At 44.9% G+C, this 25,562-nt stretch overlaps 1 protein-coding gene across 2 annotated transcripts in view; it reads left to right on the forward strand.

The window, feature by feature from the left end:
* The first annotated feature begins 260 nt into the window (after positions 1 to 260).
* LOC147637405 (mitogen-activated protein kinase 4b-like) overlaps positions 261 to 25,562 on the forward strand; it is a 53,107-nt gene continuing 27,805 nt past the window's right edge. Inside the window, exons 1-3 of one of the 2 annotated variants that reach the window (XM_086799200.1) lie at positions 261 to 730; positions 4,571 to 4,700; positions 22,784 to 22,921. In XM_086799200.1, the coding sequence (XP_086655326.1) occupies positions 567 to 730; positions 4,571 to 4,700; positions 22,784 to 22,921 (432 nt within the window). In that variant the 5' untranslated portion in view covers positions 261 to 566. The remainder of the gene's footprint in view (positions 731 to 4,570; positions 4,701 to 22,783; positions 22,922 to 25,562) is intronic. The other variant, XM_086799199.1, reaches the window with a different exon arrangement.

A 25,562-nucleotide genomic window follows, 5' to 3' on the forward strand; every position in this document is an offset into this window, starting at 1 on the left:
TATGGCTTTTTATTCAATGATATTCTGATTCTATGTGCATGTGTGCGCTTTATTTGCATGTGCATGCACGTGTCATAGACGCAAACAAGTGTGTAGACTCTGCACTATGTGAATGGACGATGGACATATGTGTATGTAGAAACTTGCAGCTGGTATGGCCCAAATGGTATGACGTTTGGGCCACTCGTTTTAGTCAACGAAGAAAATAACTTAAGGTCAATCTTCCTATTGATTTTATGTGCACGTGTTCTAACCATTTCTAGGTACACTTGAGATCTATACTTTACTTTCACCATAGCGGGAGTAATCAGAGCTTACGCGGCTGAAGACGTCCTTGCAGTCCAACCTCAATTACTAGGGTTTGCAGAGGAAGAGTTTTGCGGAGGAAGTAAGTTTTTAGTGAGAAGGGATTTTCAGAGACCAGGGTTTTGCCTGCGTTGGTAGGATTAGGGCTTGTGGATGTGAGGTTGCAGAGATTAGGGTTTTGACAGAAATGGCCAGGGTTTGAGGGGCGACTTACCACAGAGGAGGTTGCGTTCTGTCGTGTTCTTTTTTTGGGCTGCAACATGGATGCCTCGTCAAATGCCCCTGCAGAAGGTCAAATTCAGGGCGTGCCTACCCATGGAGGACAGTACGTCCAGTACAACATCTTTGGCAACGTCTTTGAAGTGTCTGCCAAGTATGTGCCACCCCTTCGTCCCATCGGCCGTGGGGCTTACGGCATTGTCTGGTAAGGACATGCCCTTGGTTCATGTCTTTTGAGTGCACTAGTAGTATTTGTTCTTCTAGATTTTGTATTCCTGGACATGGGTGGGATAAAGCATGGGGTTTGTTCAGGCTAGATATGTCTCAGCTTGTTTTGTGTGTGTGTGTGAGAGAGAGAGAGAGAGAGAGAGAGAGAGAGAGAGAGAGAGAGAGAGATGATGATGACGATTGTATTACTGTCTGCTGGAGATCAATATATGGTCTTTTGGACCCATTCATTGCATGTTTAAAGCTGGGGGGGTGGTTGATACGGCAGGTGGTCTCCATGCATGTAAGCAAGAGCGAGCTTATAGCTGCCACATGTTGTAGGGGTAGTGGACTCAATGCCCATGTATGTGTCTTTTTAAATAATGTCTTCTGAACTCTATCAATGTCATGCCACTATATTTGGGATACATCCAAAAACTGGAAAATGAGTATCGAAGGGTGGAGATGAGAGTGGATCAGTACTCCAACAAGGTGCAACAAGCAGAAGAAAGCTAGCAGGAGATCTCTGTTTGGATTTTGGTTCCAAGCCAGTATGAGAATGGCGTCAAACCCCTCACATTGATGAAACGTTGGTGTCACCACAGGTGCAGGAGCCCACTGTATTTCTGTATGCCAGCCTTCTTCTTCCTAATAGAACCCCCGACAGTTTCAGAGGATTCTCTTTGATGCAAGAAAGAAGTTAAGGTAGCAATGCTACAAGACTGGTATCTCTGAAAGAGATTAAAGTGCACAAGGAGATCACCTGTTTGAGTTGTCATGAAGTGGGCCATTCGAAGAGGAACTGCTCGGAGCTTCACAGCACCACTCTAGTCTACAGTAGATAGTGACTATACAAGGCTTATGTGAGATGGGCGTTGATCAGCAGCTAAGTGCAACAAAATCCAATAGCGAACAGCCAAGATCCAGCCCGCAAAGGAGCAGACTTCATGCCTGCAATCCAGCAAAGTGTATCCGTTGATTTAGAAGGAGAAGATCATTTGCTGCAGTTTGGTTTGCACGGAGAGCACAGCGAGCTCTTACTATTTCCTGTCAGCTAAGCAAATGTCGGGTCAATGGCCCCGGGGGAGGGGGAGGGGGCGGGGGCGGGTTGGGGGGGGGTGGTATATATCGAGACCAAGAGCGGGTATCGTGATTGAATGTTCTCATATCTACTTGCCGTCTAATATGATCCAGGGGTTACTTTGTCTATGCCAAGATAATCACTACCGCAAGATTCCCTGCCACCTTCGCACTGCATTCCAATGGGCAGGCATCGCATGTTCCTTAGTGCTAGCTTCATCTTGGCTGAGTCTGTCCACCTACAGAGAAGTGATATAAACTCAGTTTGATAGTTTATCTTTGAAGATTTGTCTACTAATGGGCAGGCATCGCATGTTCCTTAGTGCTAGCTTCATCTTGGCTGAGTCTGTCCACCTACAGAGAAGTGATATAAACTCAGTTTGATAGTTTATCTTTGAAGATTTGTCTACTAATGTGACATATCCTTATGCATGAACCTGCACCGCACTCGTGATGTGAGTGGGGATTGGGTATCATGATTCACTGCACGTAGACTATGCATGCATGATGGAGTTGTTGATTTGAAGCTGTATGAGTTCACTTTCATGTAGCCAAGATTTCACTGTAGTTTTTGTGAAGTTTGTGAAATAATTTGAACTTTCCATTGGTATATATTTCTGCTGTATCAGCGGACATGCAGATTTCTTATGAAGTCTTTGTCCAAGCTTTTATCCAAAGAGGTGCAATTTTCCCCAACTGTGTATGTGTGTTCGTATCACTGTATAAGCACGCATGCTTTAGTGCTAGCCTTCATCATGGTTGTCTGCCCTTCACCTCCAGAGAAGCGATTGAAACTCAATTTGATGGTTTATCGATGAAGATTTGCATATTTATGCATGAAGTTGCACTTACTTTAGTGTTATTGATGTGAGGGGATGCCATTGCACGTACTATATGTTATGCATGATGGAGTTGATGATTTGAGCCTTTGTGAGTAGACTTATGTAGTCAAGGTCACAATTTGGATTTTGTTAAGTTTGGGAAATAACATAAACTTCCATTGCTTTATATATATTACATGCTCCACTCATGGGCATCTACCCTCTTGTGTACTAACAACCACCATCCTCCACATCTCTGCGTACTGCTAACCTCTGGAGTGGTTAGTCTGGTGCTTCCATCTCCACCCATCTCTTTACTATTTCAATTTGCGACATCTCCTGCCAAGTTTCTCCATTATTTGCCTATTGTGTTTTCCTATATCACCGAGCCATATCTTTCATATTCTGCTCGCTCAGCTCCCCTTACCAGTTGGTCCACCACCTATCTTCAAGGACTGAGCCTTCAACCATGTGGTGTGTTTTGTTAAAAAAACACGCATATATGCAGTGTTTCAAACCAGAAGCACAGAAGCCATTGGAAGATAGAGGACCGTTGCAGTAGAGCATAGTATGAGAGGAGTCTTTCAAGCAGAGTAAATAAACTAGCAAGGATTTTTAAATGTCTAGATTCTATTCTTTTAAGGAGGTATCCTTGAGAAGAGAAATCAAATACATCACTAAAGCACAATTTATGATCTGTATATAGGGGGCATTGCAGTCATCAGGCACTTACTTTGTCTCCTCTTAGTTGCCATTGACTTCCATGCCTGTCCTGCTCTCTCCCTGTTGCTAGTAGGGGAAGCCTCCGTTGTTTACTGGCCTGTACAGCCAGATGTCTCCTGAGCATAGTTGCCAAGAACAGGAGGGGGAACAGGAACAACAGGCATGTGAGAAACTGGGAACTGTAAGATAAGGGAACAAAAACAGAGAGGAAACAGTCTGTGAAATGATATGTTATCAATTTGTATAATTCATAAGCATAGTGTATAAATAATATTCAGATTTGTGTGTGAAAGGGAGAACAGAAAACTGAAATGGCATGGTCAAGAAATGGAGTTTCACACCTTGGTCAAGAAATGGAGTTTCAGTGTTCCCAAGGTGTGAAATGGAGTTTCTCATAAACTATGCTCGAGTTCTATGCATCTCGTTTATCTCTCTAAATCAATGCACAATTGGAATTTAGTACCCTTTGACCTAACCACACCTCATCTACTCCTTCCATCATAAAGCTATGAAGACCCTACTTAACGTGAAATTTTATTAGCTGTCTACAATGTACATCCCTCCATTACAAAAAATCACAAATCATGCAAGAAAGCACTTTTTCAAAGCTTGATCAAGCAATTAGGTTGAGAGAATCAGGTCTCTTGCTGTCATTCATCTTTCTCTTTTTTCTTTTCTGTGTACTCTTAGTTTTGTGCTTCGAATTAGTTTAAATAACCATGCTTCCATTAGTGCACAGTCGCAGTTGAGCTAGCCTAAAGCACTCCTGAATATTAAACTATATGGGCCATACATGTTTGAACAAAGGATTGTATGGGCCATGGCCTTGACATGTCTTCTTTTATGGGAAATTGCCTTTTGGCAATGTAGCTTGCCAAATAAGGCATATACACATTCATAATTCCAAGCTTCCTGCTCATTGTGTAATATAATTAAAAATCTAACACATTATAAGCTTGTATCATTACCATCATTGGTTGCTAGCGTTGACGTAATTTTCCTTTGTATCCATGCTTGAAAGGAGATAATAAGTAGGTGATGTAGAAAATGTGAAGGATTGTGTAGTGCCAAAGGTTACATGCATTTAAACAGGCGTAGACAATATTATTGCATCTGTGATGAGAGAATTTTATTGCACTGTCTATTTGGCTTTTGCCAGAAGCATAAAATGCTGTGTAGTTTCTAATCTGAATGGGGATCTTGTCTTTGTATAGCTCGGCAATTAATAGTGAGGCAAGTGAAGAAGTGGCGATCAAGAAAATTGGAAACGCATTTGACAATAGAATTGATGCAAAGCGCACATTACGAGAAATCAAGCTACTACGCCACATGGATCACGAAAATGTACTTTTTTTAAAAACCTCTCCGCTTTTGTTTGTCCCTGCGCTTGCACTTTCGTTTCAGGTGGTTTCGTTTATTCATCAATTTTGTTCCTTTTAGTTGGTGAGTTGGCATATCTCTCTGCTTTTTTAGGAGACATGCACGTATTCGAAGTCTCAGTCCAAAATGTGGCCAGTTGATTCATTTCAAATTTTTCTATCGAAAGGGGTGCTGTTGCTTGACCAGCTACACTCATCTGTGCCATGTGTATGTGTTCACTCTCTACGACTGGCCTTCATCATGGCTGAATTCGCCCTTCATCTCTAGAGATTCGACAGAACTCTAGCACGATGAGATTCATGAAGGTTTGTGAATAGCCTACTCCGGTTTAAACCCCCTTTTGGTCCTGCACCTTCATACACTAAGAATGGCCATGGGGGTAGTCCTAGGCCTTTTGGCATACCACAAGCCTTATATATACGTAATTGAGTTAGCTCTGTGTAATTATTGTGGTAAGAGGAGTGAGACGAGAGAGAGGAGTTACACTAGACACCTGATTGGATCCTACAACCTAGTGAAGGGCCTCCACATCACTAACACAAAACTTGCACATGAAGTATGTTGTATGTCCACTTGGTACCTAAGTGCGGGGTGCATGTGACATCCACTTAGCATGTTGACATGAGTGAAATTGCTTTTGATAAACTCGTGAACAAAGCTAGGCACTTCTCTGAAAATACTCCTTGCCAAAGTGATAATTACTGAGGGAAACTCCATTGGCATCAAAATTACTTCATTTACCTCTGTAGCTGTCTGCATCATCGACGAATCTTGAGCAAAGAGATCCTTCAATTTGGACCATACTTGATGAGCACTGGTAAGAGTTTGCACGGCCGGTGAGACCTCCTTTGTAATGGTCCACACAAGCGCTGAATCGAATCACGATTCTCCCAATCTTGTAATTCCACAAGGAATTGATCCTCTTGATCCTGGGTCCACCTCCTCGAGTTCTGACGACGCTCAGACTTCTTCTCAGCGGCCTGAACAATCTCCCATAAACCCTTGTGGATGAACCAGATCCGCATATTTAGCTTCCAATGGGCATAGTTGGTTCCATCCAACTTGTCATCCTTGTTCGTAAGGGGGGAGCCATATCGATAGCAATAAAGACTAAAGTACACAAATCTCAGCACTCCTTTCAAGCACTTTCCAATGAAGTGACGTAGCAGGACCAATCAACCCCCTCTCAAATTTGAGAGAGAAAGAGGCTGGACAGCAGCAAAACAGTTCACCAAAACTCTCCGGAAACACCCAACCAGAGGGAGGGGAAGCCGGGGAAGAAGGAGAGATGTCGGGGCAGCTTGTCAGGTTGCACCACATGCGAAGAGAACACCTTCCACTGCAGTCCACACTGTAAAAACAGTGAAAACATCTCTTTCAATGTGATCAAACGCTTAGTACAAAGCAGTAGCAACAGGGCAGCCCAGGGAGTGAAAACGCAGATGAAGAGCAGTATCGGGAACAGAAAAATGCAGCTATGTTCAGAAAACGCAGCCATTGTTTGGATCTCTAGGAAATGCAGCAGTGGAAGGAGAAGAAGTAGTCGCCATCAGGAGCCGGAAATGCAGTCAGCAGATGAAGAAAACAGAGTCGCCTTCAGGAGCCAGAAACGCAGCCAGCAGATGAAGAAAACACAGTTGCCTTGTAGGATGCAGATAGGTACCTAAGCGATTGATACCATGTTGGAGTATTGAGAGGCGGAAGCATAAACAAAACAAGAGAGAGAACGAGCAAAGGAGATAGACAGCTTGTGGACAATGTCCAGGTATGGGAGGCCAGGCGCCGGTACTGAGGCCAGGACTCCCGTAGCGTGGTGGAACCCACTGTCAGGGATCCCAATTTAGGCTTCCCATTGAGCTAGTTCCGTGCTCGGGAAGACCTGTTATTTACAGGTTCCAAGAACGGGAGATATTTCCATTGCATAATGCATATGCATGCATCTCTGCCTGTTTGAAACTGTTTCCGCGTGACTTGTTTTCGTGTGAATGTTATGATGTGTCCAGTTCACGGGCAGGGGACGCCCACCCATGAGCCGTGTGAATGCCTGCATTCTGACATGGTTTGTGGCATGTGAACAAGTGGTAAGTATTCATTTAACCCTTGTTTATTATTTCAAAGGGTTTATAACCTTAGTAGTTCACATTTATTAGAGCTGGGCACCGGCCACCGGCTCAGTGCCCGGGGCCCAAGGTCAAAAGTGTGGTGAGCACAAATGCTGGGCACCCACACAGGGCCTCATAAGTTTGTGGACACTTTAAGGAGGTGCCCACCATTAATTATGGTGGGCTGTGCCACATGGCTCAAGGGATTTGGACCCCTCCACCTCCTCTTTCCTGTTCTTCTCCACCTCTTTGCACTTTCCCTTCTCCTAGAAGCTGGTGCCCAACTCACTTCCCTTTTTCTGCTGTGTACCTGCTAAAACCCTAACAATACTTGCTGTGGGCACCTGCTGTACCTGCTGAAACCCTGTATCTTTTGTACCAATAGTACCGACTGTACCTGCTGTGTACCTGTTGTGGGCGCATGCTGTACCTACTGAAACCCTAACAGTACCTTTTGTACCGGGTGTACTTGTGTACTTGCTGTGGGCACTTGCTGTACTTGCTGTGTTGGCTGTACGGCATGTACCAGCTACCGTACCTGTTGAAACCCTAACTGTACCAGCTGTACTTGCTGAAAATCAGAACTGGACTCCTTGTTGTACCTGCTGAAACCCTAACTGTATCAGCTGTACTTGCTGAAAAATCAGAATTGTACTCATGGATGTACCCTCTGAAACCCTAATTGTACTAACTTGTGTACCGGATCTTCTACAAGTACTTGTTCATGTACTTGTAGAGTGTGAGCACCTGTTTGTGTGCCTACACTTTGGAGGACCAAGCCCGTTCCTTTGCGAGTTGTGCGAGCCAGGCTCTAGTACGAGAGCTCGTGTTCGTGCGTGGTCTCGGAACGCCAGTTTCGTGTTCGCACAACTCCAGGTGTATGAGGAGTCGGGGCCGGTTGTATTGACTTATTCGACGATTCCGGCTTCGACATTCTTCACCGGCAAATACTTGTTTGGATAATATGTCTTCATATTATGCATTGCATGGATTATCTGGCTAGCAAGCCCTTGGAACTTTGTACACAAATGAAATACTCCAATGATATACTTCGGTATTGAGGGGGGGGTCGGTCCGTTCGTGGCCCCAATGGTGGTGTATTGTGCAGTGCTTCTCTTTTGCAGATTGTCTTGAGCATTGATGTATCTTTCAGTGATTATGTGTATTGTGGCTAGTTCATTTTATTGTTGAAAAGCATATTGTTCACGAGACGGGGCTCAAGGACGTTCACACCTAGTCGGTGTAGTTTTAGTGGTATCAGAGCACGGTTGTTTCCCTCTTCTCAGTGGGGAAACGATCGTTTGGGCATTGAGCATCAGTTTGCCCTACATCTCCGGAGGTTTGACAGAAACTCAGTATGAAGGCCTTTGTGTGAATATATGCTCTTATGTGTGTGTGTGTGTGTGTGTGTGGAGTGCGTGTGTGAGAGCATATCTTGATACAGAGTTCTACACCCACTATTGGGCACTGATGACGTTAGTGGGGATGTCGTAGTATCTAGTCCATACTATGCATAATGGAGTTGATAGTTATATAGTCTTGTGGGTTGACTACCATGAGTATATAACATGCACGTTCCTAAAAGGTGAATTTGGGCATGTTCCTGGATTCATCTAGGTATATATATTGAGCATTGTGTGAATAGCCGTAATTCACTTTGGATAGCCATGCACACAATGGACAAGGGCCTAGTTCAAGTGGCCAAGCAAGTGGCACTCATGTTTTTGAAGCCTTGGGCAATAAGCATATGCATACAGGTTATGTAGAGAAGCCAACACATGTCGAACAACCTTCTTGAGGCAAAGAGAAGATGCATGAAGATGACCCAGATGTATTGAAGGCTGAGATGGAGCACATGAAGAGGCATCTATGTGCCAAGGAAGAAGAGCTCAAAATGTTGTATGAGAACCCACAGGTTCACAAGTTTATGGAGGCTACAAAGGCCGAGTCTATGGTGGCATACACGATGGATTCTATGGCGAAGGAATTGGGTGTGAACCCTCGTGAGATAGCTCTTAATTATCTCATACACAGTGGGGATGTGGTGAAAGGACTTGCAGGTGAACTTTGTGTTAAAGAGCCCCCATATATGGAGATGGGAAATGATGTATCTTGTAGGGTCAAATCTTATGTACACAGGGATGAGGTTTCGGTGACTTCAAAGCAAGCCTCCACTCCACATGGGACAAGAAAAGAAAGAGATGTACATGGTAGAATGAGTGGCAGACATGCTGAAAATGTACATGTGATACATGCTTCTCACGGGGAAAGTGATAGGTATGTAAGTTGCAGCACTTTGCCTATGGAATTGACTAGAGAAGAGCCCCGTCATGGGTTGAAAGCTATGTATAATGTTGGGACAGCCAAGGAAGACCATGTGTCACTGGCATATTCACAAGGGATGGGGGACAGTGACAGGGGACGGTGACGGGGACGGGACGGGGAACGGCCATAAGTAGGGAACGGGGACGGGGGAGGGAACGACACTCAAAAAATACTTTTTTTAAAAATTTTTTCTACTCTACACTTATTCTACTTTGGAAGTACATCAAAATGAGCTCAAATTTACACTAAAATGGTAAGCTTTTGAGTCATATTAATAATTAAGTAGATACAAAATGAGTCATGACTCATGACTCAAGAGTCAGGAGTCGGGACTAAGCCTTAAGGAGGCAGAATACATGGACGGACTCAAATGAGTCAATGACAAAAAGACTAGAGGCTAGAGGCTAGCCGCTAGAGCTAAGTAGTAAGACCCATCAATCATGATCCATGAATGATCATCCACATGAAGTGCTTGCCTCATGGTCATGGGTAGCTTGTGCCAAAGAAGCATCAAGCTCATCCTCAGTCTCATCCTCACTGGCATGCTGCTCCTGCACCTTATCTTCTTGTTGCTCTTCTTGTTGACTCATCCCCCCAGAAGGAAGCTGCCTTCTTGGTCACGCTCTTCCAAAGCATTCGCAAGTTCGCGCTGACAAAGACAAGGTCATTGGTACGCTCTACCCCGAGTCGGTTCCTTTTCCTAGAGGCAATGTGGCTGTAGGTACTCCAAAGTTGCTCCAAGCAAGAGGAGCTGATGGCCTTGCTAATTATGCGGATGGCAAGCTGCTGCAGCTCCGGTCCATCTGAACCAAAGTCCTCCCACCATAGAGCAGCACCAACTTTGGAGCGGTCAACCCTTGCATACAAAGAATACGTGCTACAGAAATGGTATGGGTTGCAATGTCCATCTTCGTTCAAGCGCTTCAAGATGTTTATACATGAACGGAACAACATACATTCTTTCAAAGTACGTTGACAACGCAGAGGTGCAAGCAATTAAGAGGATAAGGGTACTCACGCATCCTAGTTTTGATAAACAATATAAGTTGGAAAGAACCTCGCAAAAATATACAAATTAAAATGAAACATATAAACAAATTTAAAAAACATGTATGTACCCCGATCCTGATGAGTAGCATGTTCATGGTGATGCATATATCAATCGTGGTATAGCACGTTTGTGTTTTTGTTAGCACTATAGTGGTATAGCACGTTTATATTTTTTGTAGCACTAGCATGCTACAGCACATTCGTGTTTTTAGTAGCACTATAGTGATATTGCATGTTTGTTTTCTTGGTAGCACTATAGTGATAGTAGCACTATTGTGCTATAGCACTTTCGTGTTATTTGCAGCACTAGTATAATGATATAGCACGTTCATATTTTTTCAAATCTAGAAGAAAGTGCACCTAGAAAAGTATCATTATCGAATAAAAAATATTCCATAAAAGTCATTTTAGAAGTAAAATCATAATAGTCACCAAATATAATAAGTTATCTATACAGATGGTTGAAGGGTGGGCTTTCGGATATACAATTTCTTAGATTGAAATTTTTTTAGTGTAAACAACAACTACTCCAAAAAACATTTATGCAAATTATACATTTTCTTAGATTATAAACTCCTAAGTGTAAACAATAACCGAAAAAGCTGTCATAGATCCTCGAAATCCTCTCATTATAGAGGTAGTTGAAGGAATTATTGTGTGATAATGTGATTTTTTAGGGTTTTATTATATCTTTCCTTAAATGGTTTTTTTAAAGGGGTGATTTTTGGGTAATGTAATTTCTTGGGGTATGAAGAAAGAGAACTTCAAGAGACACTATAAAGGAGGTGGTTAAACAAATCATTAATATGTTGGCTTTGTGTTTGTGTGATTTCTTAAATTGTAAGTTTTTTAAGATAGTATACAAGCTTGAAGCACACCCCATAGAGGTGCCATAAAAGGTTTGGTCCAAGGGAAATCCAGTGGAAAGTGGTATATACAAAAAATTCTTAAGTTATAAAAACTCGGCCAATGATCTCCATGGTGGTAGCCTACTCCGCCGCAAGCACATCCGCACTCTTCTCAGTGCCGGATGCATCATGAGATGAGATGAATTACATCTCTCTGCGGGAATATGCAACCGTGCCGTGAATACTCCTCTTGTGGGTGTCACTCCATCCATCCACAATGAGGGAGACTCCGTTCCTCTCCCATTGCCGCTTTGTGTTGTCGGCTGCTTGCTCTACAATGCGCTTCTCCTTCTCGAGCAATGTAGTGCGCAAGCTCTCGGATGAGGGGGGCGTATAGGTTGAGCCATACTCCCCAATCTTCTTAACCATGACCTTGAAGTATTCCGACCTATTTAAGAAAATAATTTACTAATGAGAAGGGGACTAGGATGATGAAAACATGAATGATGAATTGGCAATGATCGATTGCACTCACCTAGCCGCTTGAAAGGCAATGTGGTCGTGGAAGAAGAAGCGGGCCACCGCCATATCCACCTCCTCCTTCAACTTGGGGTTCCAATTCTCCCCAAGTCGTGGGCCACGTAATGGTTGAGAGGCCGTGGAGATGGAGGGTGCCGACGTCGTGGATGGAGTAACATTCCAACTTGATGGTGAAGGTGATGGTGTGCATGATCCCGATCGACCACATGACTCCATTGTAGAGGCTTGAGTTGCTCTCCCCATCGTCGCGGGATCCACGGCCACTCGTGGTGTCCTTCTTGTCGCTTCGACCGCCTCGTAGACGCTAAGCTTGTCAAGAAGTTTCCCTCTTCTCGGGCGTGACATTCGTGCAAAACCTCACCTCATGCCCACTCTCATGCAAGAGGTGGGCTCGCACTTTGTCGGCGCCACCCGTTCGCGAGTACGGGCAAAGCTTGCATACCCATGGCCCTCCATGAGCGGATGGGGTGTAGTTAACCTCCTCCCACCATGTCCATCCTGTTGTTCTTCTACGGGAAGCCCCGGCATGTGAGGAGGATGCCATGGTTGAAGATGGCTTGACTCTTGAGCCTTGAGGAATGAGAGAGAGAGAGAGAGAGAGAGAGAGAGAGAGAGAGAGAGAGAGAGGCCTAGAGCCTAGAGGCTTGGAAGTTGGAAGACTGAAGACTCAAGAGGCTTGAGAGAGAGAGAGAGAGAGAGAGAGAGAGAGAGAGAGAGAGAGTCTAGATAGTAGGGCGGCGGCCCGCGGGCCTTGTGTGAGAGGCTCGGAACTTGGAAGTTGGAAGCTAGAAGAAGCTTGAAAGCTTGAAAGTTGTGTGTGCTTGTAGCCTTGTAGAGGCTTGTTCTTATATAGATAGGCAAGAGAGAGAGGCAAGCCTCAAGGGAAAGAGAGAGAGAGAGAGGGCCAAGGCCCAAGCCTCAAAGGCTCAAGGGCCAAGGCCCAAGCACGCGGCGGCTGGAAACGGCGACTGCAACGGCTATAAACGGCGGGTGCAATGGCAGAAAAACGCGCAAACGGCCCCCTGCCGTCCCCTCACAGAACCGTTCCCCACCGGCGTCCCCGTTCCTGAGGCGTCCCCGTTGCCGTCCCCTGTGAGAAACGACCCATCAAGTTTATCGAGGATGCCATCTATGCGCCAGGTTGGAAACCGGTTGTTGATAGTAAGCTTATTTAAAGTCCGGTAATCCACACACATACAGAAGAAACCATCCTTCTTCTACACTACCAAGACCGGTGAGCAATATGGCGAAGAGCTTGGCTGAGCCAAACCTCAGTCTAAATGCTATGTCACCTGTTTCATAATCTCCTCTTGCTATGCTCCACTTACCCTACATGCAGGTCTATTTGGTGAGGAACTACCCAGCACCAAATGAATGTGACGATCCTCGGGTCTCTCAGGAGGTAGTTCTCCTGGTAATGCATCTACAAAGCAATCCTTGTATGCATTAAAAAATTTCAGCCTTTCACTTGTGATAGTATCTACACATACATCATTACATTCAACCTTATCACGAACAAAGACTAAGTACGCGGGAACACAATTTCTCATTGCTTTATTAATATGAACATGAGATACAACTGAGATGGAGTCTCCCTCTTGGCTAGCATCAATAACATGCATGCGGCCTCTATGAGGCCACACGCACCTAGTGATACCCACTCTTAAGACCAATGTGGCTAAAACATGAAGACCCATCAAGTTTATCGAGGATGTCATCTATGCGCGGGATTGAAAATCGGTTCTTGATAGTAAAAGCTTATTTAAAGCCCGGTAATCCACACACATACAGAAGAAACCATCCTTCTTCTACACTACCCAGACCAGTGAGCAATAGGCTGAACCAAACCTCGGTCTATAAGCTCCGTCACCTATTTCATAATCTCCTCTTGTTGTGCTCCGCTTACCCTGTATGCAGGTCTATTTGGTGAGGAACTACCCGGCACCAAATCAATGTGATGATCCTCGGGTCTCTCAGGAGGTAGCTCTCCTAGTAATGCATCTGTAAAGCAATCCTTGTATGCATTTAAAAATTTCAGCCTTTCACTTGTGAGAGTATCTACGCATACATCATTACATTCAACCTTATCACGAACAAAGACTAAGTACGCGGAAACACTCTTTCTCATTACTTTATTAATCTGAACATGAGATACAACTGAGATGGAGTCTCCCTCTTGGCTAGCATCAATAACATGCATGCGGCCTCTATGTATAAAAGTAATCCGGTTGGTCTTGTACTCCTTGCGTGGCTCAATGCGGTTGTCATGTGCAAGAATATGCCATGGATATTCTAAGAGATTATCCAGAAGAGGCAGCCAAGAAAAAGAGTTTAAGAACCAGAAGTTGGAGCACAACGTGCAGCAAAGGCCAGTGTGGACTTGCAACAGGGCCTGGAAGGATGTGGTTGTGCTGTCGGCTGCTTGGAAAGGTGGTCGGGTGGACCAGATCAGAGACGGGCTGGACCAGATGAGAGGCGTTTTGCATCAACATGTTCTCAGAGGTGTTTAGGGCTGAAAGAAGAACCCCAGAGCTTCCGCGTGTTACAACGGTGATGCCACAGCTTTCCTAGCAATACATCACATCCCTGCAATGGTGCAACCGAGAAATTCTCATGATCAAGATACCCCTGGATGTGTATGCGAAACTTCTCAATGATAGGGGTCACTTGCACTTGTTTTCCCACAAAAGCAACCTCTGCCTCAATATGGGGTCCCATGTCCCCTACATCAATGTTCAATGCAGATGCCATCTCCACCGAAATGAAGTTGTCTATGGCACAATCATCAAACATAAAGACTGTGGGCTGATCCTTAAGTTGTCCCCATGCTTTGCAAACCATCTTCTCTTTGTCATCCTTACCTGTATTCCCTTGCACATCGGAAATGGCATGCACATTAGCCTTTTGTTGCTTCTCATTGTCCTTATTCTTGCGCTTAGGACATTCACGAAACATGTGATCTTGGCTACCACATGAGAAGCACTTACCCTCCTTGGCATATTGCTCCCTTTGCTCAGGAGTGAGGCTAAACTTGTGCTTTTTCTGAGAGGCATCCTTTGACTGCTTATTTTCAGCCTTCTCACCACTCTTGACATCTTTCACAAAAGGTTTAGCATGTTGTCCGCTCTATTGCATGCTATGACCAGCCCTTTCTTTGCCCTTGAATGCATGGTCTCCTTTGCCAAAACCCTGCAATTTGTGCTCCATTTGCTCGGTGGCAAGAGCGGCTGCAAGGTTGGAGCCTGGACTTGAACTTCCTTCTCTTCTGAAGTTCACCCACAAGCGAAAATGGAGAGACCTCCAAATAGATCTTCCAAAATCTGTTTACATATGCTTGCATGGATTCATTATCCTTTTGCTCTATCGTGTCCCATTTGCTCATGATCTTCTCTACCGCATTTGGAGGCAAAAACTATGCATAAAATCTTTCTTTGAAGTCCACCCATGTCTGCACAGGCATAGTGGCACCCGGTTCGCGCACCGCCTAGAAGGTTCGATTCGGTACGGTCGCGGTACAATCGAATCCAATCGACCATTTTTAAACCCTTTTTTGGGCCGTTTTTTTGACCGTTTTGGGCACCGTTTCTTGGGCATTTTGGGGACTGTTTTACACTTTAGCCTTTGGCCCTTTGCTTGCCTTTGCTCGAGCCTTGCATGATGCATCCTATATAATAGCCCCTCCCATTCTCACAAGTGTTCGTTGCTCAACCCTCACCTCACAAGTAAGTGTTCATTGATCAAGATCAATCCTCTCCCTTGAGCTCTCCTTCAAGGCTCAAGCCTCTCTCCCCTCTAGGCTCTCTCAAGCATCTCCCTCTTCCTCAAGCCTCCCCCTCAAGCCTCTCTCTCTTCCTCAACTTTCTAATGTTTTGGGTAAGTTGTAACTTCTCTAAGTTTTGCATCTATGTGTATGTGTATATATTTATATTTTTAAGTATTTTTTAAATGGACCGTACCTCCACCGTATTTTTTATTTTCAAAATTTCGCGGTTCATCCGAGATAGTATTTGAACGTACCGTACCTAATCGAACTTTTCGTACCTGACAACTATGTGCACATGGCTACTAAAAAGCTTTTCGTAATCCACCAAACTGGGCTATAAAAGCCATTGCCTTGCTTGCATCATAATCACCATGATAGGCTTTAAACTTCACAGATTTGTCACCTACTTTAAATTCTTTGAGCCTCTTGGCATGGTGACCCTCATCTTCCAGCTTTCTCTTCTCCTTGTCCAATGGGGTAGCAGTAGGTACATGCATATGTCTATGGCAAGAAAAATGCGGCACGGCGGCAGGTGCCCTATGCAATGGTGATCTGTGCAACGGTGGTCTCCCAGTACTTGCATTCACATAAGTGTCCTTGCGTGAAACTTGTTCACCGTGGGCATACTCAATAGCCGGTGACCATAGTCATAGGGGACGGAAGGGACGAGTGCTAGGAACGGAGGGACGCCGAAACGGGACGGACCGGCGACGGGAACGGCAGGGGACGGACGGACGTCCCCTTTGCATGTTTCAGCCACATTGATCTTAAGAGTGGGCATCACCAGGTGCGTGTGGCACCGCAGGAGGATATACACAAAATGGCATTGAGGACGGTATTTGGACTACTATACGAGTTTTTGCTTATGCCATTTGGTCTTACGAATGTCCCAGCTACGTTCAATAGAATGAAGGATCGCATTTTCCGTGAGCATCGGAAATTCACAGGTGTGTTTTTTGATGATATCTTGGTAATGAGCAAGAGCACTGCCAACATTTGGCTATTGTTTTTGAAGAGCTTCGTAACCACAAGCTCTTCATTAATGCAAAAAAGAGTGAATTTTTTCTTTCTGAGATTCACTATTTGGGTCATATTGTATCAAAGAATGGCGTCATGATGGATCCTGCAAAGATTGAAGCCATTCGGAATTGGCCTCAATCATCTTCTGTACTTGAAGTACGAAGCTTTTTGGGTTTATGCTCATATTATAGACGTTTTATCAGACACTTTACATGGATTGCTTCGCCATTGCATGAACTCACTAAGAAGGCGGCCGTCTTCAAATGGACAGTTGATGAGAAAGAGGCTTTCATTCGTCTCAAGGATGCCGTGATGAGTGGGCATGTCTTACTCATTCAAGACTTGCAGAAACCTTTCTGTGTGGAGTGTGATGCATCCAGAAATTGCATTGGGGCTGCCCTACATCAAGAAGGACATGCCATAGCTTATGAAAGCCGTCGTTTGCATGATGCAGAACTTTCTTCGGGCATTTATGAGGAGTTGTTGACTGTGATTCATGCCTTGACTATTTGGAAACACTACCTTCTTGGGACTGTCGAGATAGATCATCAAAGCCTAAGGTACTTCTTGACACAAACAAAGCTTTTGGAGAAGCATATGAGGATGGCAAACTTCTTATCTATGTTTCATTTTCAGATTATGCACACTCTAGGAAAGAAAAATGTGGTGGCAGATGCATTGTCTAGAAAACCATATGTGGGTGCAGACCATACAAATGCTGATCTTGGGTATATATGAATTGATTTAGTGGCTGGACATGCACATGTCTCTTATGTGATCAAAGAGGGGTATCTCTTGAAGGATAACTGCCTGTGTTGTGTCAAACATGAGGCTAAAAGTCATTGATGAGTGCCATGCTCCTCTATATGCAGGACATAGAGGTATAATGCCTACTATGCGCATGATTGAGCGTTGCTTCTTTTGGCTAGGAATGCGCAAAGATACAGAGGCATATGTACGTGTATGTGTCACTTGCCAGAAAGTCAAGTTTGACAGGTAAAAGGCTCATGGTTTGCTTCAATCTTTGCCTATTCCTTTGCGGCCATGGGAAAGTATTGCAATGGATTTGCTTTCGGGCTTTCATTGCCTGATCATTGGAAGATTCACAATGCCTTTCATGTGAGTCTATTGCGCAAGTATATGGGGCGAGAGTCAGAAGAGCCTGTCACGGATGTCACATGCACTCTGCACTATAGTGCATGGTGACAAGGTGGCTCATCATCCTCAGTGTAACATTGTATAGTATTAGTATCCTCTAGGATGGTATTTGTCGTACGCCATGACCCCATTGTAATCCTCAGTCTAGGATATGTCAGGCATGAGCTACATAGGTCATTCCTCAGCCATAGTGAGTTAGCGAGTCAGTCAAGTCCCTTAACCCACTTGGAGAGAATCATTCATGCATGTAGAGTCAGTAGAAACCTTAGGGTTTGCATTAGAAAGCATTTTGCATATTGCATAGCATTCTGGAGCATAGCACCCATAAGTAGAAACCATCTGTCGATCACTGGCATCACCATACAGGTCACAAAGCAATTGCCACACAGAGAAAGTAGAAGCATCATCAGGAGCATAGATGAAGTGTCGAAGAACCGAATCCTGACAATCTAGGAGGAGAAAGCCATAGATATGTCCGTCAATCTTCCTCCACTAACACACATCCCCCGCAGAGGCAAGGTCCGGCAAGCACCGATTCTTGTACGAGAGAAACTCTATCAAACCATACTCCCTGAGAATAGAAGTAACCTGCAACTTCCATGACTGAAAGTTACTACCATCCAACTTGTCTGCCTGATCTAGGAAATAACAAGAGAGTGGTACGGGAGCCAAATTTGAAGCTGTCATCATTGATCCAATCAAGAGGACCAACCCTCATAAAATTAAATTGTCCAAATCAGAAAACGTTGATTTAGGGCCTTTCCTCCCACCAAAACGCAGCCGTAAGAGGCTGGACAGCACCCGAAAATCCTCCTGTAGCAAAAAACGCATAAGCTTTTGTCGACTGTACCTCCAACCTTGAGGTCACCATAAGAGGGAAGCAGGAAATGCAGATTTGATATAGAGAGGAAAGGTAGCCACACTAGGCCTGGGAATATGCTGTAAGAGGGTGCAAGAGGGAAAGGCATCAACAAGGACAGTAGCTTGGGCTCTCCTCAAGAAAACGCACAATCTCCGAAGAAGAAGTGTCCTCCACAGGTGCCAAGGGTGCCACCAAAGCCCGAAACACCACAAACCCCCTCTGCAAAAGGGAATGACCACCGGAGAGGAAAACACAGCCAGAAAAGGGCTGCTGTCCTGAAAAAACAGGCCGCCTATATCCAAACTCCACGTGGAATGAAATGCTGATCAGAAAATTACTTGATGGCCGCAAGCGAAGAAGCCAATCTGAAGAGGAAGTGATTTGCAGATGTTGTCCAGAAAACGCACCAACAAAGAGGCTACAAATCTGAGAAAAACGCAGAGGAGAGGGTGCTGAAAATAGGGCGGAATCTGGGGTAGGAGAGGAGTCGTTGAACCGGGAGTGATGATACCATGAAAGAGTGCACAGAGTGGAAGCAAAGTGGCACTAGAGTGTGCTGAATAGAGAGTGCAAGAGAGAGAGAGAGAGAGATGGAGCAACTATGCTGAATATACTAAAGCAAAACAGTCCCAAGCAAGAGACACTAGAAGTATCATAAGTGAGGGAGAAAATATGTACAAGACTGAATGAAAAGTGAGAGGCGAGCCCCACATATTTATAGGTGAGGAGGATTGGCCGACTGGAGCTGAATAGCTGGCCGACTGGGAAAATACCAAACAGGCTGGGAAAAATCCCAGAAAAATATGTAAAATAGGGGTGGCCAGCCCACAATCAAGGGCCATGCAAAAGGGACCAAAAGGACACTAGAAATGGGCAAAAACTGGGGATGAATTTGCTAACAAGACCTACATAGCTCTTGCCTGACATGTCCTGGATTGGGGCTTACAATGGGGCCACGGCATATGACAAAATCATATCCTAAAAGGCTTCCTTCTGATATACAAGATGCATTGATGATGAGCCAGTTTGTCACCATGCACTACAGTGCAGAGTGCATGTGACATGGCACTACTCATATCATATATGCCAATAACTTGGACATGTGTACTGTGAAGGCTAGACATGATTTATGGTGTACGAGATGAAAGATGGGGATTTTCCGAAGCATTAATTGCATGTGTACACACTACATAAAAAGAAGGCCAGACAACTTATGCTAATCCAATGTAATATGCGGAAGCTTCGGAGAAGGATCGGTACTTCAAAACTCAGAAAACAGCACTCTTTTCGCGACGGAATTAACGCACAAACTGAAAGACGATGTGCAGAAAATAGAGAGAGAAGGGGGAGATGGAGAGGACACAATATTGGGTCCCAATTACCCTCTGTAGGGCCCCCACCACGGATGGTGTATTTGCTTTATTAGAATGATGTAAATCTGAAACAAATACAAAGTACTTGACCTTTTCTTGGCTGGAAAACCTGCCCTTGACCTTCAGTCCTTCACCCCTTAGCTTTAGCAAACCCTTGGCTGTCCTGGCCCTTGAATGCTTGATGCTCTTGGTGAATTATGAGATGGAAACATGGATTATGGGCTGGCCTATTTATACTTCCCATCATGAGCAGTCGGCCAGCTGAAAAACAGTCCATGTCCCACGACTGAGTAAATTCAGCATTAAATGCTCAAATAAATCCTAATAAATTCTGCATAATTTACCTAGCAAGCTGGGGAGGTAGGCGCTTGCTTCTAGAAGGCTGGGCATAGCCTTTGCCCACAATCTATGGGCTGGGCAGCCTGTATGGGCTGCCCCATACATGCCCTACAGCCATATAAAGGCTGTAATCTCCTGGAGATTGCCTGATCTGTGCCCTAGGGCTGTCCTACAGCCCCTCCATGGCTGGTGGGTTCAGCCTGGGCCTTCCTGGGGGTGGTTCTACACCATTCCCGTGCCCACACTCAGATCCGGGGTAGCCCTATGGGCTGGCCCCTTGTCCTAAACATAATCTACTCAGTGATCTGGCATCCGGTACCATACCAGATACCCAGAACCACTGACATCATTCTAGAGGGAGACTCACAGCGCGGACTGGCACTGTTTCATGTGCAGGACAGTGCACACCTGACCTTGGACTCATGTGCAGGACAATGCACACCTGACCTCGGACGACTGAGATGGATCCCTGGCTGACTCGTCCCGGACTGGGCTCACATGGGACCAGTTCACCATCCCAGGTCTTGCACCTTCTGTACAGAAATGTCTACGTGGCATCCAAGTGCGGGATGCACGTGACATCCAAGCCATATTCACTAGCTAATACAAGCCATTTTGATCTAGGTGGGGTTTTCTAGTCTAGAAGAAAAAGCCATAAAATATTGTAGACATGTCTAGGTGGTGAAAGGCCTTTGGTCGTTTGTAGACTTCAATATGGCTCTCTCTCTCTCTCGTAAAAAATTTACGTGAGGGTGGGGCCAATGATTGGATGGGGTTTACTGGCCTACATTTCATGAGGGTAATCATGCAGTAATCACTTAACACACTAAATTTGACAAGTCATAGTTGCAATGAAACAGTTTGTATGTATGAAATGTTTTTTAAAAGGCCTTTTCTTAAATTATTGTTTTTGGGTCGTTATCTGATAGGGGTTCCCACGTAGGCTTCACAAAAAAAACACGCATGCAATAGCATCTGACCAGCCCCATCATCTCCATGCAACCTAGTGTTGCTGATGTCTGCACCAAATCTGCCCACCTCGACTCGTTGGCATTCATGCGTCTCGTTTTTGAGGTAGGTACAACCAAATTTTGCTGATTTTTGGAAAAAAACAGTTTTGAAATTGGTTGATTTTTGTGATGGAAATTATTAAAGATATGCAAATTTTGCATCTTCTATACATTTACGGGGATGTTAAGATATTTCTAGACCAATTCTGGGATTTTTCGAGCACTTTTACCCCCTAAAAAGGTACGGAACGTTTTTGAAACGCATTGCATGAAACGCTTTGTGGCAATTATCATCAGGGCCCTTAACAAACTTGAAGGCACAAAGATATTGATTGCAGAGGAATTGACCCCAATGCAATTTGAACAAAAGAACTCGGAATTAGCCAAGGTTTGAGCAGCTTAGAAACAAAGAAAATGGGCGGTTTATTGTGAAAGGAGAGCCGTCATTGAGGATTTCTGCAAACTCAAATAAAAACCAAATCCAAAAATCAAAACAAAACTAGACTTTTAGTCCTGATATTTTAGTGCTACTAGCTTGTTAAGTAGGGTTTTTCTTTGTTTGTCTCTTTTTTCTTACTGGCTCGTAAATTTGGCTATGTATTTGGTCTTATAGGTCATTTTGGCCTTTACATAATTTTCTTTCATGTCTCTCTCTCTCTCTCTCTCCTACCAAACCCAATGAAAAACCATCACCTGGGAGTGGTACCTCCTGAGCATGATTCAACATCTTCAGCAAACAAATTCAGCCTTGCAAAATGAACTACATCAGACAAAACAACATCTTTCAACCCTGGAGAAACAGATTAAGGAACAACAACACGAAAAAGAAAACAGGGAGGAAATCACACAGGTAAATTTACTTGATCCACAGCCTAAAGAAATTCTCATTAAATATCACAGATTAATGAAGAGAACGAGCAGCAATGGATTGCAAAAGAAATTAGGGTGGGTGGTTTGTCAGAGGGTTGGGAACAGGTGGAGGTATTGGAGGACGAGGAGATTGCGAATGATACTTATGTCCCGGAATGCGAGATTCTACAAAGAAAGTTGTGCAGAGCTATCCCTTTCATCGACATTGGAGATCCCTCAGTGGCAATCAACAAAGGAAAACATGTGGTTTTGAGGTACGCAGATATGAAAGACAAAATTAAAGTCATGAAGCAAACAAGGTCGCTTAAGGGAACGAAGGTGTGGATGGCGGATGAACTCACAGCCACACAACTAAAAAATAGGAAACAAGAACTCAATAAAGTATATGAAGCAAGGAAACAAGGAAAATGGGCAGTCTACCGTAGAGGTAGAGCTGTTATTGCAGATTTTAGGACAACCAAACATGGTAGTAATGAAGATTAGCTGCTAGAGAAATCCTTCATGTTATCTAGGATTCTCCTACGGTCATGTAGGGAATTTGAACTATTTCTAGTTTTATCTCTATTTTCATTTTGTTGCCCCCGAAGTGGAATGTAATCACATGGATGTATCTGATTAGTCCTATAGGTCAGATGTGGCCTCTAAAGGACGTTAATATAGTTTTCTTTCTTTCTTTTCTTTCTCTTTCTCTCTCCACGCATGCAGACACGCAAATCTGATGGGCGTTTTAAAGTTGAAGAAAATGGCTGTAAACAAAAGAGATTTTGACAGGTTTGTTGTCATGCAGATTGTTGCAATAAGGGACATAATCCGGCCACCTAGGAGGGATCAGTTTAATGATGTCTACATTGTTTACGAGCTCATGGACACCGATCTTCATCAAATTATCAGATCAAATCAGCCATTGACAGAGGACCACTGTCAGGTCTGTGGCTTGTACTTGCCCATTCTATGTTTGTGATACATGTAGTTGTGTTGGAAGAAAATCGTAATACCTCTGAAGCTGACCATTTCTGATGCTCTAGGCTTCCATACATGAATATAAAGGTCTTTAGTGGAGTCGGTAATGATTTGTTTTTTCAAAACCTCATAAATAAAAGTTTTTTCGTTAGCAAAGAAACTGCTATACTTTTAAAATGTAGATAAGATCCTTTTTTTCAATACTATACAATGGCAAGGCTGATTAGGCCAGACAGGGCATGAACCACGTGGTGAGAGTAATGGTAATGTTGTTTGAGGCCAACAAACTAGATTGGCCCAAATAAGTGGGGCAGACTATGTAAGCACCACTGCAGTGGTTGAGAGACTTTGGCAAATGGGTTCTTGAAATGTGATATCATTCTCTGATGTAAGGACACTTGCTTGTGTGTGTGTTTGTATAGTGTCCAAAATACCTGGGAGTCAATGAGGTGAAAGGTTAGTGTGACTGAAAGGATGACGAGGGAAGAAATCCATGATAGGTCTCCTGGGTGTGTGAATCAAGAATGTGGAGGCATCTTTGCAGTTGTTGCAGTGCAATGCTTTTGGAACTGAAGTGAAAACTACCTGGGGGAATTCACATGTTTCCTTCTTTCACCTTTCTCCATCTGCTTATTATTCTGCTTAAATTGTGTTCTCATGGCTTGCTTCCTTTATTGCTGATCTCACTCTTGTATCCCCACCATTATTTTTTTATTTGAAGAAATGAAGGCACCAGTTGGTCCAAGAGACAATGTGGGGAATTCCAAAAGAGAGTGGCAGAGTCTTTTTTTTTTTCGGGAAAAAGATCCTTCTATTAGTTAACATAAAACAGTCATGAGGGGCTAAATACAACCATGAAGGGCTAGATACAAACTCACCTCCATGTGGGGGATGAGGTTCAAGAAAACAAGGGGTGGAGAAAGATGCTCTTCTCCTTTGGCTAGCCGCTCTATGAGGAGACGGCTATCTCATACAAGGGGGAGGGTGAGGGAATAACCACACAGGTGGTCTATAGTGCGAAGTGGGCTCACCACCTCTATCTGTGAGAAAAGGGCTAGGCTGCCAGAGCCTCAAGAAGGCTTCCCGCCGCTTCCGCATGCGGTTAGAGCCACACTGCAACTTCCCCCATTGACCGCGGTGGGTATGAATGATATCAAGCCAAATGCTCCTGATGGACATTGTAGGCGGAGTGTGGGTGCCTTTGATGGCTTCGCTGCATCTAGCTCGCCAAGTGTGCCAAGCTGCAATGTTGCTACAGATCTCCCAGCTCTGGCACGAACCCAGAGTCCAATGATTAGTAGACGGGGCTTGGACTGATACTGTCGAAATGCGAAGGTGAGAAACCTGAAGGGTTAGCCCCCCACCTTCCTCCTTGTAGGCGATGACAAGCTCAACCTCAGTGGCCTAAGCGACAATGCCCCATGAAATGATGTGGGTTGAGGTCCTGTCCATCGTGAAAATGCAGAGAAATCGCCTTCCATACCCCTACTGAGCCTTCGGGCAATCCCAAAGACAATGTCGCTGAGACTTTTGAGGGTAGCCGCATCCGGACAAGTGACTGGTCGACCGCCAATGGCCAACCACGTGCCGACCGCCAAACTCCTGCGTGCCAGCAGCCAAAGAAAGAGGGTGATCTTTCGATGCCGAAAACTATCCCAGAGCCTCTTCAAAAAATCAGAGAGAAAACGTTGTGAAAGGCCGTGTGATTGCCAGTGTGCTGCTGCTGTCGGGGTGCCCTCAACCTCGGGCATCTAAATCTTGCGGCCTAGTTGTGCGGTGTATATGCGGAGAAAGGGGTACCCAGTGTCTCCTCTCGGTCAGCAGCATCACTCCGAGTCCACTCCCCCGGGTCCCACTAGAGGTGCGTGAGGGGCCGGCTCTCCCAAATCCATAACCGCTAGAGTCTCCCCCTGGCCACCTTGCCCGGCGGGGGGTCAATGTGCCACTCATGTGCCTGAAATCCAATCACCCTCACCCTCTGTAAGGTGTAGCCACTGGAGTCATCCAGAGGGGGCTTTGATCTCTAAAATCTGCCATGGGGTCGAACAAAAAAAGTGATCAAAGCACAACTCTCATTCGTGTCACGAATTGCCAAGAGAATATCATGCCTAGTAAACATGCCCACTAGGGGGGGTCAGGTCTGGGATAGGGGTCAACCACTCCTAGGGAATAGCAGAGTCGATGTCGAGGCCGAGTCTGTCTCTACCCCAGTCCTAGCTAGGCCTCTCCCGAGCCTCCGGGGGAAGCTGTCTGAATGCAAGCCAATCTCTAAGGGACCTGGCAGGTCCTTTCCTCAACGCTCCCTATGAAACATGAGGTCGGCCCCCCAACATGTGGCCATTGGGTAAGTGGATCAGAGGGTTCTAGATCAAGGGTTGCTGAAGACACTCCTCCGAGGCTACTTGAGCTGATTGCTGGAGGGCCGGCCTGAGGTGATCCCAAGTTCAGAGTAGCCTAGTTGCAAATTCGTCCTCAAAAGCTGGGCTAAAGCCATGGGCCCGCAGCTCTGAAGAGATCCGTCTGGTGCTCTGTGGCCAACCAAGGCCCCCCCCAGGCTCGGAGTATGGGTTGAAATCCGGGCCAAGAGGAAGTCCTTTCAAGGCTCG

This window comes from Cibotium barometz, chromosome 6, assembly GCF_041138505.1.
Source record: "Cibotium barometz isolate CiBa-2024 chromosome 6, ASM4113850v1, whole genome shotgun sequence".
Taxonomy (NCBI): domain Eukaryota; kingdom Viridiplantae; phylum Streptophyta; class Polypodiopsida; order Cyatheales; family Cibotiaceae; genus Cibotium; species Cibotium barometz.